Source organism: Carettochelys insculpta, chromosome 4, assembly GCF_033958435.1.
Source record: "Carettochelys insculpta isolate YL-2023 chromosome 4, ASM3395843v1, whole genome shotgun sequence".
Classification (NCBI taxonomy): domain Eukaryota; kingdom Metazoa; phylum Chordata; order Testudines; family Carettochelyidae; genus Carettochelys; species Carettochelys insculpta.
In genome coordinates, this window is record NC_134140.1 from 77,432,389 (window position 1) to 77,449,912 (window position 17,524).

Consider the following 17,524-nt stretch of genomic DNA (forward strand, 5'->3'; position numbering starts at 1 on the left):
GTTCAACTGGGTGAACTCTACTGGTTACTAATGTATATTAGCTTTCAGATCAAGAACCAGATCCCCTTTGAGACAGTTCAGTTATTGCATACAGTGGTGTGGGCCTTTTGGCCCTCATCTCAGGGGGAAGCTTCTACAGGTTAAGGATTTTTTGGCATTTGTATTAATGATTCCACATTCTGCAGGAAACCCACCTTCAGTGAGCCAGAAACATACAAATACACATCATCTGGATTACTACAAAAGGCTGTGCATATTCTGTATCTCTTGCTGTCTGGTCAGTCGTAATATAATGATTTTGAAGGGTTCCATGATTAAAACAAAGGGCAGTATGATCCCCAGAGATGCTGTATGTGGTTCCAATATCTGTCATCTACTGAAGATAAAATGAGATGCGTACAACATTGAAAGGAATGCTGAAGTTGCAGAGTCAAACAGTGAGACGTAAGAGATTGCCAGAATTAGAGTTATACAGGCATGAGTGTGTCCAGTCATGCTTAAGTTGGTGTTTTCTAACTTTTGGGAGTTTGATTAACATGCTTTTATGTAGTTCCCTGGATTTTTTAAAATGCAAACTAAAACCAAATCCAACCATGTGAAATTATATGGGTACCCATATGGGTTATGAGAAGGTTACAGTATTGGTGCAGAATTCCCTTTACAAAAGCTATAATGTCTCTTCAGACAAACTGTGAACCATGTTAACTTTGAAGTTCAGTAGCAGGGTCTTGAACTGGCTATGACAAGTGTTGCGGCTGCATGCAATATCTTTGTTGGAAACATACTGTATTAGTTATGATCGGGTTTACTCCAGGAAAGTTACCACAGCTCTCCAGGAACTAAAACAGTGAGAGAATCACTCAAGTTGTAACCATTGCCAGAGAGGTGCTGTGCCTTTTGGAGACTTACGTATACTGGTTCAATCTTGGTTTCCAGAGTCTTAGAAGAGAGAGGGCTTTTGGCATGAAAGGGCTATATTTAAACTAACACATGGCTGCCTTTTGATCCAACTAATGGCCAGGACCATCTGTCATAGGAAGCCCCAAAATCCATGCAAAAAGGGTTGGAAGGACTTTGACTCACTAATGCCCCTAACAGAACTGGGAGAGCTCTTCCAGAGGGTACTTTAATTCAGTGTTTCTCAATCTTTTTAAAAATTAAAAAAAATTGGCCTTATTTTATGTTCATCTGATATTTTTTGTTGTTTATTCTTTTTGAACAATCGTAAGTATGATGGAAAGTTTATTGCTTATAGGCAATTTCTTCCAACCAGTCAATTATGATTATTTGTTTACAAATGTGATGCAAGGGAAGCAAAAATTGTCTGAACATTGTGGGTAAAGGGGGTACTTTTTTTAAAGGAGGACTTTATCAAAAAAACAAAAAGAGACTGAGAAACATTGCCCATAAGACCGACGAGTGACCTCTGGTAACATTTTAGTGTGCACACAAGGCATTTTCATTTTCTTTTTTTATTGAGGGGTGGGGGTCTTCTCTATAATGCTTTCTTCTTAATAAATGTGCTTACTTCAGAAGAGCCATATGTGGTATCTTGTAACTGTTGGCAAATATTATGTGCAGAGGCCTGCTAGAGAAAGCAATGGCATTTCGGTAGACTGGCTTGCTTACCCTGTATTGTGATATTCCCAAGACCTGTGCAGCCTTAAAACCCTGTCAGAAGGGAATGAGACAAAGGTTCTCGTCTAGGGACCAGTCTTTTGTCTGAGACTTTGCTAGGAATTCCTGGAACGGATGATGGAGTTGGGTGGGAGAGATGCAAGTGCAGTTTCTTCAACACTGGCATCACGAGGGAATGGGTGTTATATCCCTCCTCTTTTTTCTCCACTAAATTCTTATGGCAGCATTGTTTTTTGGAGGTAAATGACTGCATTTTGCAAACTCTGCAGATTATATAGTTTACCTGTACAGGCCCAAGTACAATGAATTAAAATAAGTCAGCATATAAGTCGGTGTTGCTGAATACTTGGAGAGGAGGAAGGGACAATATTGTGTAAAAGATGGCTATTGAAAATTGTGCTTTCTTACAGCCTGTTAAGGAAAGCAAGATAAGTTCAGCTTAATTCCTTTATATAACAATATAATGGGCATAGGTATTTTGAAATAGTAAACTAAGATGGGTAAGAGTACGTGTGACTGGTAGTGCATCCGCTTTCAGCAGATAGACAAGGGTAGAAAAAGTTCCAGCATAAACACATGTACTCTTTATAAATTTGTTTTGTGCAGGTATGTGGAGGCTGCTAAAGCCATAGCGGAGGAATCAGATACAACAAAATTGAATCCTGCTGCTTTGACCTGCTTTTTAAATATTGCTGCTTGTAAACTGAAAGTGTCAGACTGGCAGGGAGCTATTGAAAGTTGTTGTGAGGTAAGCTATACTTATTTGATTAGGAGAAGGTGATTTTGAAAAACTTAAAAGGCTTCTTTCAAAATTAGTTTTGGAAAGGCTCCTTTTCCTATAATAAAGGCAGGCAGGCAAGCCTTTTATATATTATAATTGGTTTACACTGTTTACTCATTTTTGACAGGCTACCCACTTGTTCAGAAGAAGTACTATTGGAGTTATATCAATTATATGTCAGAATACAAGTTATTTAGTTATTGGAGCTAAATGCAAGCTGTATTTCTCAGGCTGTTTTCTGGGAGCACTGTCATTTAGTACAGAACAGTTAGTTCTATTATCTTTAAGAAATGAAGGAATCTTTAATACATGTCTACTATGGCTAAACAGTAAAGTGAATGCAGCAATCAGAAAAATGAGCAGTACAGGTTGAATCTCCTTGGTCTGGCACCCTTGGGACCTTACTGGTCCTGGACCAGCAGAGGTCAGTGCCAGGCCAGTGGCCCCTGCCTGCCAGCCCCTGTTCTGATGACCCACTGGGGCTTCCCTGCTGGTCCCCAGGCACAGGGCCTCCACTTCCCCAACCCCGAGTGAGGCTCTGCTGCTGGCCCCCAGCTGGCTACTCTTCCCTAGTTCAGCAACACTTGGGACCCAGCCCTCTGGTTTTTCCCCAGGAGTGCTCTGGCACCAGAGCACCCAGTGGGTCACTGATGATGCCACCGGACCAGGTGTATTGCTAGACTAGGGAAGACCAGATTAGAGGTTAAACCTGTACAACCCACTGAAAAAGGGGGAAATGGTAAATTTGAAGTGAAAAAATGCAGAAGAATAATACAGAAAATTGAAGAACAAGGATAAAAGATAAATAAGTTCAGTTTGAGGAACAAACGAACACCTAGATCTTTAATAACTGAAGATGTTAAACAATATTTAGTTGGTCCAATAAAAGATATTACCTCACCCTCCTTGTCTCTAACCTTACTACAGAAACACTTGAAAACCAGCAGGCCCAGATAAATTGCATTCAAGTCCTGAAAATGTCAGCTGAGGCAGCCTCTAGTCTGACTTTTGATAAATTTTGGATTGCCAGGGAATTCTAGCAGATGGGGGAAATGCCACTATTTAAAAACAGGCAGAGAGGATGATCCAGCTGATTATAAGCCAGCTTGCCTAAGGTCAGTCCTAGGTAAAAGAATGTAAGAGCTAATTAAAAAAACTCAGTTGATAATGAATTAAAGGATAGTAGTAGAATTAGTGCCATTAGTATGGTTTTGTCAAACAAATCTTATTTTATGCTTTGAAAAATTTAACTGCATAAATGTAATATTAAAGCTTTTGTATGGAATTTGACTTAATACTAACATTCTGATGTTAAAAAAGTATTTTAAAAAAGTGAAGTTACTCACCTTGCTGCAGTAAGCGTCGTTCTTCGAGATGTGTCCCTTGTGGGTGCTTCACTGTAGGTGCTGGGCTTGTCCCATGGCTGCAGGTCGGAGACGCTTCATAGCTGTATGTAGCAGGTCTGCATTGCTGCTGCGCCTCTCTGTTCGCACTCTTTTAATCTCATGCATGGACCGGCTTGAGCCCGTTACTTGAAACTGCTCTGGAATATGAAAAGACCAGTCAGACAAGGCAGATTCTGAAGCAGGGAGGAGGGTGGGTATTGGAGCACCCACCGGGGAACACACATCTCGAAGAATAACCGTTACTGTAACAAGGTGAGCAACTTGTTGTTGTTCTTCAAGTGATGGCCTCATGGGTGCTCCACTGTAGGTGGCTGTGTAGCAATTCCCCAATAAATGGAGTTAGGAGTAAAAACCAAAAAGGAGTCGCAGTATAAATGGAGCAGAAAGGACCACTGTGGCTAGTGAAGTATCTGCAGCCCATCTGTCCCACACAGCGTAGTGTCGCCTGAAGGCATTGTGGGATGACCAGGTGGTCACTTTGCAGATATCTCTAAGGGACGCTCCCTTAAGGAAGGCTGTCGAGGTCACCACAACTCTTGTGGAATGCGTTCGTGCTTGCATTGGGAGAGGCATCTGGCTGGAAAAACAGCACTGTGTGATGCAGGCAGTAATGACATGAGCTATCTGTTGGGACGACAGAGGCTCACCCTTGGAGTGCTCTGCCAATGAGACCAACAAGTGTTCTGTTTTCGTCCTGTCTCTATAAAAAGCAAGTGTCCTGTGGACATCCAGAGTATGCAGCACTGCTTCCTGTGGTGATTTAAAGCAGTTTAGGATAAAATGCAGGTACGACTATGGGTATATCGATGTGGAAGTCCAAGGAGAATTTCGGAACAACAGGTGGATGGTGTTTGAGGGTCACTCTGTCCTTGGTGAAGATTGTGTATGGAGGCCCTGCCATGAGGGCTGATATTTGGCTGATTCTACGGGCGGATGCGATGGCAAGAAGACAGGTCACTTTCATGGTAAGTAGCTTAAGAGGGGTAGTAGCCAGGGGTTCAAATTGTGGTCTCATCAATGCCCATAGAACTAGATCAAGACTCCATGGAGGAGGAGTTGGTCTGCATGGGGGGTACATATTTATGAGCCCCTTGAGGAATCTCTCAGTAATTGGGTGAGCAAACACTGAGACCCCCTCAGTGTGACCCCTAAACAGTGTAATTGCCACAGGGTGCACTCTTAGGGAGGTCAGTGCAAACCCCAAGTCTCTTAAATATAGAATATAGTCCAGAATGGCATTAAGGGGACACAATGCCAGTTCCACTTGTACTGAACACCAACTGTCACACCTGCACCACTTGGAGAGAGATCAGTAGTTCTAGTAGTTTGTTTTTGGCTGTGTTCTAAAATTTTCCTGATTAGTGTGGAACAAAGGAGCTCAGGCTCATTGAACCAGCTAGGAACCAACATAAGACGTAGCCTGCATATCTGAGGATGCTGTAGAGTTCCCTGTTACTGTGTCAGCAGGTCCGGTAAAAGGGGGAGAGGATACGGAGGGTATGGCAACATCCGCTGCAGTAGAGGGAACTAGTGCTGTCGTGCCCACGCTGGGGCCACTAGTAATATCAAGGTAGCCCCGTCTGCTCTGACTTTCTGAAGTACCTTGGGAATGAGAACTGTAGGGGGAAAGGCATACAAGAGAGGGCCCTTCCACAACTTTAAGAATACATCGGCTAACAATCCCTGCCCCACTTCCACCCTGGAGCAATAAAGGTGACGTTTCTTGTTGCGACAGGTGGCGAAGAGATCGGTGAGGGGAGTGCCCCAACACTGGAACAGGGAGCGGACTGCTCCGCTGTGGAGCTCCCACTTGTTGTCTGGTGCAAAACATCTGCTCAGAGGGTCTGCAGCAACATTGTTGAGTCCAGGTAAGTAAGATGCCACAAGTGTGATGTTGCAAATGCATCAGTTCCACAGCTGGATTGACTTCGCCCAGAGGGAGCGTGAGCAGGGGCCCCTTCCTGGCGATTTATGTAATATATTGTTGCCATGTTGTCTGTTAGTATTTTCACTGTTGCACCCCGAATGTATCATCTGAAGTGCTGGTAGGCCCATAGGACGGCTCTGAGTTCCAGAAGGTTGGTATGTAGGCATTCTTTCGGGGACCATCACCCTTGAATGGTATTAGTGTCCATGTGGGTTCCCCACCCTAAAAGGGAGGCATCTGTGGTAATAAGCCAGGGTGGTTGTTTGGGATGAAATGGACCCCGAACAGAAGGTTCTCCCTGCTTTGCCACCAATGTAGAGATGTGAGATGGAAGTGCCACCAACTGGTGAAGGCTGCAGTATATGCTGTTGTATAGAGTAGCCAGCCAGTGTTGTAATGTGCTAACATGGAGTCTGGCGGCTGTGCCACAAAGGTCCCTGCCGCCTGTGGCCCATGAGTCTGAGGCATACTATCACTTGTATGGGGGGGCTGCCCCGAGCATCTTCACAAGGTCCTGGATCACCTGGAACCTGTGGAGGGGCAAACACGCTGTCGCTGTGGTTGCATCAAGTTGAGCCCCAATGAATTCTAGATTCTGTGTGTGTTGAAGGGTTGACTTTTTCTCATTGATGAGAAGGCCTAGGGAGTGCAAGGCTGGCTGTGTGGTGCGCACTATACGTGCGGTCTCCATAGGAGGAGGACTTTTTATGAGGCAGTTGTCAAGATAGGGAAATACCATGACCCCTTGACAATGCAAATAGGCCACTACTATTGCCAGGGTTTTGGAGAACACCCTGGAGGCTGTTGAGAGTCTGAAGGGGAGGACCCTGTAGTGGAAATGATCTGTCCCCACTGTAAATTGTAGGAACCATGTGTGAGCAGGATGAATAGTGATATGGAAGTAGGTATCTTGGAGGACAAGAGCAATAAACCCATCGTTGAGGTCTAGGATTAGAATTATTGAGGCCAGTGTCACCATCTTGAAGCATTGCTTGCGCACATACTAGTTCAGCAGGCATAAGTCCAGTATTGGCCTCCAGCCCCTGCTTTTCTTTTGTGTGAGGAAGCAGTGAGTGTAAAACCCTTTGCCCCTGAAGCCATGGGGAACTTGTTCCACTGCTCCATATAAAGGAGATGATCCACCTCCTCGCATAGCATGCTCTCTTGAGAGGGGTCCCTGAAGACAGATGGGGTGGGTGGGGTGGCTGGTGGTATGGAGATGAATGGAATGGTGTAGCCTGATCACACGATCTCCACTACCCACCTGTTGGTGGTGATGGGGGTCCACTGATGTGAGAAGAGCCTCAACTGGGGATGAAATACTCTGGGAGTCTGTGAGGTGATGGTAGCGACGTCGCTGCTCTCGACCCATAAGTCAAACTTGCTGTCTGGCGGACTGAGGGGGTTGGCTGTGTCCACCTTGGTTTCTGCACCTTCGTGATCTCTGCTGGGAACGAGGCTGATTTCAAGGCCTGGTTGGTTGAAACGGTTAGGATTTGTAGTGCCTCTGGCAGAGGTGATAGTGTTGCCTCGTGTAAGGAGGGGTATACATTCCTAGAGTGCGTAGTGTTATACGAGAGTCCTTACTAGAATGGAAGACGGCATCCGTGTTTTCAGCAAATAGTTTCTTTTTATCGAAAGGCAGGTCCTCAGCTTTCACCTGCAGTTCTTTAGGTATTGCTGCGGCTTCTGGTAAGAAGCGCGGCACATGACAACTGCCATGGCTCTCAGTGCTGTGTCAGCCACATTTAGGGCAAGTTGAACAGCTGTTCTGGCAGTGGTATAGCCCTCCTTAACCACTGACTTAAGGATAGGTCTTTTAGATTCTGGCAGGTACTCTAAAAGAGGCATTAATTTGGAATAATTATCGAAGTCATGGTTCAAAAGCAGAGCTGCATAGTTTGCTATGTGAAGCAGTTAGGTGGCTGAAGAGTATAATTTCCTGCCCAGGATATTGAGCCTTTTGGCCTCCTTGTCCGCCACCACTCCTCTAAACTGAGAGGTGCACAATCTTTGGAGCGCAGTGTCAGCTACAAGCAGTTGTGCTGTAGGTGAGTGAATAGAAACTCGTTCCCCTTGGCGGGGGGACAAAGTATTTCTTACCCAGTCTTTTATTTGTAGGAGGAACGGGGGCAGGGGTTTGGAATATTTCATCGGCCACCTCCAGGATGTCCTCTTCCATAGGTATGGATATCTTAGAAGACTGCGCTGGTTGTAAGTTCCTAAGCAGTTTCCATTGCTTTTCCTGAACCTCGTTGAAGGGGACATCCTGGCTGACAGCCACCCTTTTAAATAACTCATTAACTTGTTTTATATCATCCATGGGCATAACGTCTCCTGGAATGACAGCTTCATCCAGAGATGATGATGACTGGCCAAGGGGGGGATGTTACAGGTTCCTGTTCCTCTGTGTCTGATGCTAGTATTGTCTCCACCTGTAACCACTGAGGTGATGGAGACTGTGGTGGCAGAGATAGGGCCAAAATGTATTATAGCCGAGAAGCATTGACCAGTGTAGAGCGACCTCGGGATGGAGACCTGTCAAATGATTCCCAGCTAGGGGAGTATTGACTAGGAGAGTAATGACGGCAGTGGTAACAGCTGCTGGAGTGGTGGAAATGTGGTGATTTGTATAAGCGCCTGTGCCAGTCCCATGAGGGATTTCTGTGGCAGGAGTAGAACGATTTGCAGGAGATCATAGAAGATGGAGACGGCAGGGGGAATAGATGATTGGTACCCCATCATGATAAGCAGCAGATAGAAAGAGGGGAGGGTGGTCTGTGTAGTTCATGAGCATGGACTACATCTCTCCAGGTGTCCCAATCGCACAGGGGGCAATTTCAGTGCCGAGCCCCTCAGAGATAGAGAGAAAGTCAATGATGATGAGTACGGGGATGGGCTATGGTGCCGTGCCTTAATTGGTGCCTTTCTCAGTGCAGAGTCACGAGGAACCTCTGGTACCGGTGGTGGCAGTGCTGCAGATTGACATGGAGAAGGCTGTACCAGCAGTGCCAGTATTGGGGCCGGTGCTGTTGGGGCTGGTATTGGCGCTGTAACGGTCGTCAGTGCTGAGAAGGGTATTGGTACAGGTGGACTAGGAACCAGGTGTGTTGAAGGAGTTGGTGCCTTTGGTTCTGAAGGCTTCACTGGCTTAGCGGTGCTGTGGACCTCGACGCTTTACTGCTTGTGGCCAGCTTAGGCTTGACAGAAGTGGTGCTGGAAGTGCCAGGCTTTGATACAGCTCCAGGAGTGCTCTGTGAGACAGCAGGCAATGACCTGGTGAGCAGGGTCTTAGACTTCTTGGTGAGCAAAATAGTTGAGGAGGAAGCTGTATGTTTCAGTATAGGTTTCTCCTGAGCTGCTCTGGGCTCCTCAATCAGAGGTTGAAGAGCCTTGTTAAACAATATCATTTTTAGGTACATTTATCTTTTATGCTGAGCTCTGGCAGTTAGCTTTGTTTAATGCTGGCATTTTTGAGGGCTGTGACCCTCTCCCACACACCTTATATGCTTGGAGTGGCTGTTCGAGGCAGGTTTTGCTTCATGGCATTGTTCGCATTTCTTGAACCCTTGAGGGCCCGGCATGGTGCAAGGGCTCCACACAATCAGTTCTTCAGCTGGGGTTATGCAACCATTAACAATGAATGAGTTCAAAGAAAACTTAACTCTAAGGCTTAAGTCCAAAAACAGTAACTTTTTTTTCTTTTTTGTAGGAACAACGAAAGGACAAAAAATAACGACAGAGAAGAACAATATATGGAGTTTTGAGAAGAATAGTCAGTATCGTAATGTCAAGTTCATGAGAGCCAGTAAGCTCCATTTGCAGCCTGGGGCAGTTGAGAGGAAATGACTCGAGCCCGTCCACGCATGTGATTAAAAGAGCGTGAACGGAGAGACACAGCAGCAGCGCATGCACAGACTGGCTAGATACAGCTATGAAGAGTCTCTGATCTGTGGCGCTGGGATGAGCGCAGCATTTACAGTGGAGCACCCACGGGGACATCACTTGAAAAACTAATAAAACAAACATTAAATAGATTAAACTGTCTAGCTGAAAGATTTCAAAGTAGCTGTCAGTGGGAAATCATGAAATTAAGGAATTCCTGGTGTGATTCCACATGTCTTGGTACCTGGTGCTAGTCGGTATTTTCATCTTTTCATTAAGGAAGCCCATATAAAATTGCTGACAAAATTAGCAGATGATGCAGGTTGGCAAAATGGAATGAGGACGACAGGATAGCCCTAAGAGCAAACTGAATTGCTTGTAAGTTGTCCCCATTCAAAATGTAATAGACAAATGAAAATTATACATGAAAAAAGAAAGGAAATCAGTCCATAAGGCTAGGCGACCAGCAGGAGCTGCAAATGAGGCTTCTAACAGGGGATTTTGCCTGGGGGTGAGGGGAGCTCCATATTATTATTATTTGGTCTTTTTTTTATAGTTTTGTTTCTCTTCTGCCCTTCAGGGCAGCTCTACTATCATCTGAGGGAATTCTCTGAAGAAAGGGAAAAATGGGTAGTGATAAGTCTACTGACAAGTCAGCTGTTGTGACCTGCAAAGCTTGTGTTATGTTTGTCTTTCTCCTGGAAGACCAAAGGGATTTCGTAGATACCAAGTGCAAGCTAGTTGCTATCTTGGAAGAAAAGGTTAGAGGACTTGAGGCACGAATATCAACCCTCTGGTCCATCAGAGAAGGTGAAGATTTCCTTGACAGAAGGCAGCATTTAGTAATGAAGGCACAGCAGGCTGAGCAATGGATGAGGGCAGTAGAAACCAAAGAAGAAAACTGGAAGCACGTAACCTCCAGGAGAAGAAAGCCAATTCGGTTATCTCCAGTTCCAGGGGAAGTAAGCAACCACTTTCATGCTGTCTGCATGGGTGATACGGTGGAGAATGCTGTGGCAGAGACCTCTCAGGGAAGGGATCAGAAGGAGACCCAATGACTGGAAGGCATGGGATGTGTCATCCTAGGGATGGCAGTTCTGCAACCACCACCTCCAAGAAAAGACGGATGGTGGTGGTTGGGGACTCCCTACTAAAAGGGACGTAGTCATCCTTCTGCCATCCAGACCTGGAAACTTGGCATTTTGTTGCATACTAGGAGCTAGAATCCAGGATGTGACAGAGAGACTTCAAAAAATCATCAGACCTGTGGATTATTACCTCTTCGTACTTCTCCATGTAGGAACTAATTCCACAGCAAAGAATGACCTTGAGCAGATATTCCTGGGAAGGAGGATCAAGGAATATGGAGCGATGTTCTTGTCCATCGTCCCTGTTGAAGGAAGGGGTCCAGGTAGAGATCGTCGAATCGTGGAAGTAAATGTGTGGTTGCACAGGTGGTGTCGAAGAGAGGGAGCTGGTTTCTTCGACCATGGGATTCTGTTTCAGGAACAACCATTGCTAGGAAGTGACGGTATCCACCTAACGAAGAGAGAAACGAGCATCTTTGCAGGCAGGCTTGCAAACCTAGTGAGGAGGGCTTTAAACTAGGTTAGTTGGGGTGGTGACACAAGCCCTTATGTAAGTTGGGAAGGCGGCAGGAACAACGAAGAAGGACCCCTGCTTCAAAAGGAGGAAGTAGTCCAATCAGCTAACTTTCAAAGAAGTTATGTAGGAGGCCTGGGAAACATGAATTAGATGGCCTGACCCAGTCAAAGGAGAATAATGGACACTTGGTGGGATGACTCGCATAACTGGAGCGCTGTCATGGAAGAGTATAAACTGTTCAGGAAGGAGAGGCAGGGAGAAGAGGAGGAGTGGTGAGGTATGTGAGAGAGCAGTATAATTACTCAACGATCCAGTATAATATGGAGGGAGAAAAGCCAGTTGAGAATCTTTGGGTTAAGCTTAGAGGCAGAAGCAACAGAGGCAATGCTGTGGTTGATGTCTGCTGTAGGCTACTAGATCAGGTAGATGAGGCAGAAAAGAATTTCTTCAGACAACCAAGAGAAGCTTCCAAATCGCAGGCCTTGGTTCTCATGGGAGACTTTAATCACCCAGACATTTGTTGGGAGACCAATACATCAGCGCACAGACAATCCAGGAAGTTTTTGGAGAATGCTGGGGATAACTTCCAGGTACAAGTGCTGAATGAACTGACCAGTGGCCATGCTCAGCTTGACCTGCTGCTCAGAAAAAGGGAAAAACTAGTGGGTGAAATAGAAGTAAGTGGCAACTTGGGCTGCAGTGATCATGAGATGGATTTCAAGATTCTGACAAAAGGAAGAAAAGTGAGCAATAAAATACAGACCCTTGATTTCAGAAGAGCAGACTTGAACTCCCTGAGAGAACTGATGGACGGGATCCCCTGGGAGGCTAATATGAAGGGGAAGGGAGTTCAAGGGAACTGACAGTATTTTAAAGAGGTCTTATGGAAGGCACAGGAACAAAATATCCTGCTGCAAAGTAAGAAATGCAAATATAGTAGGCAACCAGCTTGGCTTACAAGGGAAATCCTTGGCAAGCTTAAACTCAAAAAGGAGGTGCATAAAAAGTGGAAAATTGGACCAATGAGTAAGGAGGAGTCATATATAATATGAGAGAAAAGAGCTCTCTCTATATATATAGCTGGAGAATGCTGGGTGGGTAATTAGAAAAGCAAAAGCACAATTGGAACTGCAGCTAGCAAGGAATGTGTAGGGCAACAAGAAGGGTTTCTACAGGCATGTTAACAATAAGAGGGTTATCAGGGAGGGTGTGGGGCCATTACTGGACGGGGAGGTAACCTGGTGACAAATGATGTGGGAAAAGCTGAAGTATGCAATTTTTTTTGCCTCAGTCTTCACAGACAGGGTCAGCTCCCAGAGTATGGCACTAGGCAATGCAGTATGGGAAGGCAACCCTCGGTGGCGAAAGAACAGGTTGGGCTATTTAGAAAAGCTGGATGAATCCATGGGTCTGAATTTAATGCAGCCAAGGGTACTCAGGGAATTGGCAGATGTCATTGCAGAGCCTTTGGCTATTATCTTTGAAAACTCATGGAGATCTAGAGAGGTCCTGGATGACTGGAAAAAGGCAAATGTAGTGTCCATTTTTGAAAAAGGAAAGAGGGACAATCCAGGGACCTATAGACCAGTCAGTCTTACCTCAATCCCTGGGAAAATAATGGAGGGAATCCTCAAAGAATCCATTTTGGAGCACTTGGAAAAGGGGAAAGTGATCAAGAGTAGTTAGCATGGATTCACCAAGGCCAAGTTGTGCCTGACCAATCTGATTAGCTTCTATGATGAGGTAACTGGCTCTGTGGACATGGGGAAATCAGTGGATGTGATATACCTTGACTTCAGCAAAGCTTTTGCTACGGTCTCCCATAACATTCTTTTCCACAAGTTAAAGAAGTATGGATTAGATAAATGGACTGTAAGATGGATAGAAAGCTGGCTTAGATGGTCAGGCCCAATGGGTAATGATCAATGGCTCAGTGTCTGGTTGGTGGTCAGTTCTGAGGCTGGTATTGTTCAACATCTTTATTTAATGACCTGGATGAGGCAATGGATTGCACCCTCAGGAAATTTGTGGATGACACTAAGCCAGGGGGACAGGTAGTTACACTGGTGAGTAGCGATAGGGTCTATAATGACCTAGATAAATTGGAGGGTGGGCCAAAAGAAATCTGATGAGGTTCAAACGGGACAAGTGCAGAGTCCTGCACTTGGGATGGAAGAATCCCAAGCAGTTATAGGCTGGGTGCCAACTAGCTAAGTAGCAGTGCAGCAGAAAAGGACCTGGGGAGTCTGGTGGACGAGAGGCTGGATATGAGTCAAGAGTGTGCCTGTGTACCCAGGAACTCTAACAGTGTACTGGGGTACATTAGGAGAAGCATTTCCAGTAGATCTAGAGAACTTATTATTCCCCTTTATTCAGCACTGGTGAGGCCTCTTCTGGAGTATTGGGTCCTGTTCTTGGTTCCCCAGTGTAAAAAGGTTATGGATGCATAGCAGCAGGTCCAGTGGAGGGCAACAGAAATTATTAGGGGCTGGGGTACATGACCTATAGGGAGAGGCTGAGAGATCTGGGCTTGTTTAGTTTGCCGAAGAGAAGGGTGAGGGGTGATTAGATAGCAGCCTTCAGCATCCTGAAGGGGGGGCTCTAAAGAGGATGGAGAGAGGCTGTTCTCAGTAGTGACAGATGGCAGAACAGGAAGCAATGCTGTCAAGTTACAGAGGAAAAGGTGTAAGTTGGATATTGTTTCACCAGGAGAGTGGTGAAGTACTGGGATGCTTTACCTGGGCTCTGTACACACTACAAAAATAACTTTGAAGTTGCAACTTCAAGGCAACTTCCAAAGTTGAGCATCTACACACACCCTTCTTCAAAGTTAAACTTCAAAGTAGGGCACTACTCCATTCCCAGTTGGGCTCTCTACTTTCAAGTTAACTTTGAAGTAAGGGAAAATGTGTGTAGATTCTCTGCTGGCTACTTCAATGTAGTGCCTAACTTTGAAGTTAGTGCCTAGTGTAGATGCACTAGAGAAGTGATGGAATCCATCCCTAGAGGTTTGTAAGTCTGGCTTGACAAAGTCCTGGCTGGGATGAGTTAGTTGGGGTTGATCCTGCCTCTGGCAGGGGGCTGGACTTGATAACCTCGTAAGGCCCCTTCCAGCCCTATGATTCTATCAATGAGGGGCTGTATCCTGGAAAGCAGAGACTCTGGAACAGGCTTTAAGGCAACTGGGGATAAATAATGCACTAGAGATCTGCCAGTATGATGTATTCGTAAAGGGAACTAATGCAATCCTTTGATGTATGAACAGGAGCAGTAGGAATAAGGTGGTGATTAATTCTGCATGTGGCACTGGTGAGACTGATACTGGAATATTTCACTGTTCTGCAGTTTGCATTTTAAAAAGCCACTGAAAAATTGAAGGATGTATACAAGAGACACTAGAACAGCGGTTTTCAAAGTGTGGTCCACAACCATCTTGCAGGTGGGCTGTGGGCTCAAGACTAAACTCTCCGCCGCAACCACCATAGGGAGCCCGTCCTGGCTGTCCAAGTGTAACCCCCCCATGTTACAGCTGCATATCTATGTTTTTAAGCTCCAGTAGCCTATTATGAATTCTTTATTATTTAAGGTATTTAGAGACAAGCAAATTCATTTTGACATCATGGGTGGTCCGCAGAAAGGTTTGTGTTGAGTGGGATGGGCGGTAGGCAGAAAGTCTGAGAACCCCTGCAGCAGAATAATTTGAGGATATGAACTCAATCAAAGTGAGTTAAGAGATGATCTGCTAGTGCACAAATAGTCAGGCTGTAGTGGCTGGGAAATGAGTGTTTTAATCTAGCCAAGAAAAGCTGAAAGATGAAACCAGACAAATACAAATAAAAATGAGGTCTACATTTTTAATTGGTAACAGAGGGAGCCGTGCTAGTCTATATACTATCAAAACAAAAAGCAGTCAAGTAGCACTTTAAAGACTAGCAAAATAATTTATTAGGTGAGCTTTTGTGGGACAGACTGACTTTTTCAGACCACAGCCCTACCAGAACAGACTCAATATTTAAGGCACAGAGAACCAAAAACAGTAATCAAGGAGGACAAATCAAACTGGAATACCAGTCCTGGAACCTTTCCTTGCAAAAAAGCCTGCTGCCAGCTTTGTCCACATATCTTCTCTGGAAATACCATCACTGGACCTAACCAGGTTATTCACAGAATCACAGGCACTTTCTCATGCTCCTCTACTAACATCATATATGCCATCATGTGCCAACAATGCCCAGATGCTTTGTATATTGGACAGACTTCTAACTCCCTTAGACAAAGGGTTAATGGGCACAAAACAGACATCAAAACACTCCAGATCCACAAACCAGTTAGTCAACATTTTAATGGAATGGGGCATTCTGTCAATGACTTAAGAGTGGATTAGTTCATGGTACTTTTATTTTAGTTGACTTTTAAAATAGGTGGGTTGCCTGTTGTTTGTGCTCTTCGCTGTTTACTGAAGGCTTTTGTGTACACTGAATATTATATTGATTATTAATTTTGCAGGCACTTGCACTAGATCCAGCAAACACTAAAGCACTATACAGACGGGCTCAAGGCTGGCAGGGAACAAAAGATTTTGATAAGGCTCTGGTAATTATTTTGTTGTTGTTTTTAAAGGCTCAAAAAAGAATCATAAAAAGCATTTATTTATTTATGTGTATTTTTATTGAAGGCTGATCTTAAGAAAGCTCAAGAGAGAGCACCTGAAGATAAAGGTAAGTTGTCCAGCTATTTTTAGCAGTGGGGCATATGTTCTTTAGGATGTTGCTACGCAGGGCTTTTTTCTGGGAGAACGCACTGGAACAGAGTTCTGGCATCTTCTTTCTGTTATTTTTCTGGTGTTCTCACTGCTAGTTCTTCAGCAGTGCAGGGACCAGGGCAGGAGCCCCCACCAGACTCGCATCAGTGTGGGGACTTGGCAGGAGCATCCACCCCCCACAGCAGCACGGGGATAAAGGCATTAAAATTGAACACCTTAATCCCCATGAGGAACCAGACTTGAGTGTCAGCAACTTTTTTTTCTATGAAGAAAGCACTGCTTATACATATTACATTAATTCTGTAAGAGATGAAACATCCTCAGTTCTATTGGATCATCTTGTAGGGTCCTTCCTATCTAGAAATTGGCAAAATTTTAGATTTTTAGAATCTACCCCTCTTTGTATTTGCAGCTGCAGGGCACAGAATTAATGCTGAAGGACAAAATACAGCTGTCAGTCTTCCTCTAGCATGTCTTGGAAAAAAGCCGCCTGCATCAGCCACTGTTTTATAGAAGGGAGAAGCAGTCATCTCCTTGGGTTACACAGTTATACTTCACCAAAAAACTAACTTGGAGTTTGTGCATCCTTTAACCCCAAAAAAGAGAAGTTACTCACCTGTAGTAACGATGGTTCTTCGAGATGTGTCCCCGTGGGTGCTCCACAATAGGTGTCGGGCTTGCCCAGTGCTGCAGATCGGAAATCTTCCAGCAGTTTCTCCTGGAACGCTCATGCGCTGGCGCGCGCCGCCCCCCAGCCACGTGCACGATCCGGTCCCCACCAGTTCCTTGACCAACCACCTCGGATGCTCCTGAAAAACACTAGACAGAGATCCGAAGCGGGGAGGATGGGCGGGTGGTGGAGCACCCACAGGGACACATCTCCAAGAACCATCGTTACTACAGGTGAGTAACTTCTCTTTCTTCTTCGAGTGGTCCCCATGGGTGCTCCACAATAGGTGACTACCCAGCAGTAACCCAAGTAAGGAGGTGGGTAATCGGTTTATGTGCAGCTTGACCCTGAGAGGACTGCTGTCAACAGACGGGTATCCTCTTCGAATACCCGAGGCAGGGCATAATCCTTGGCAAAGGTGTCATAGGATGACCAGGTGGCCGCTCTACAGATGTCTGTTAATGCGATGCCCTTGCAGAAAGCTATTGACGCCACCACCGCCCTGGTGGAGTGAGCCCTGGGCGGGGCCAGCAAAGGAGTCTTTCGAAGTTCGAAGCACATTTTTATACAGGACACAGTGTGCTTTGAGATTCTCCGGGAAGAGAGACCTTCTCCTTTTGACCCGGGAGCAAGAGAGACTAGAAGCCTGTCTGTTTTCCGGAAGGACTTAGTTCTGTCTGTGTAGAAGGCCAATGCCCTCCTCACATCTAGGAGATGCAGGCGTGCCTCCTTGCCGGAGCTGTGAGGCTTCGGGTAAAACTATTGGCTCGTTAAGATTGGACTCCGAAGAGACTTTTGGAACAAAGGCTGGGTGCAGCCTTAAGGTTACAGCCTCCTTTGAGAATACTGT

At 45.4% G+C, this 17,524-nt stretch overlaps 1 protein-coding gene across 1 annotated transcript in view; it reads left to right on the forward strand.

Annotated features, from left to right (window-relative positions):
• PPID (peptidylprolyl isomerase D) overlaps positions 1-17,524 on the forward strand; it is a 48,647-nt gene that overhangs the window by 25,491 nt on the left and 5,632 nt on the right. Inside the window, 3 exon segments of the mRNA XM_074993126.1 lie at positions 2,245-2,386; positions 15,749-15,835; positions 15,918-15,960. Coding sequence (XP_074849227.1) covers positions 2,245-2,386; positions 15,749-15,835; positions 15,918-15,960 — 272 coding nt within the window.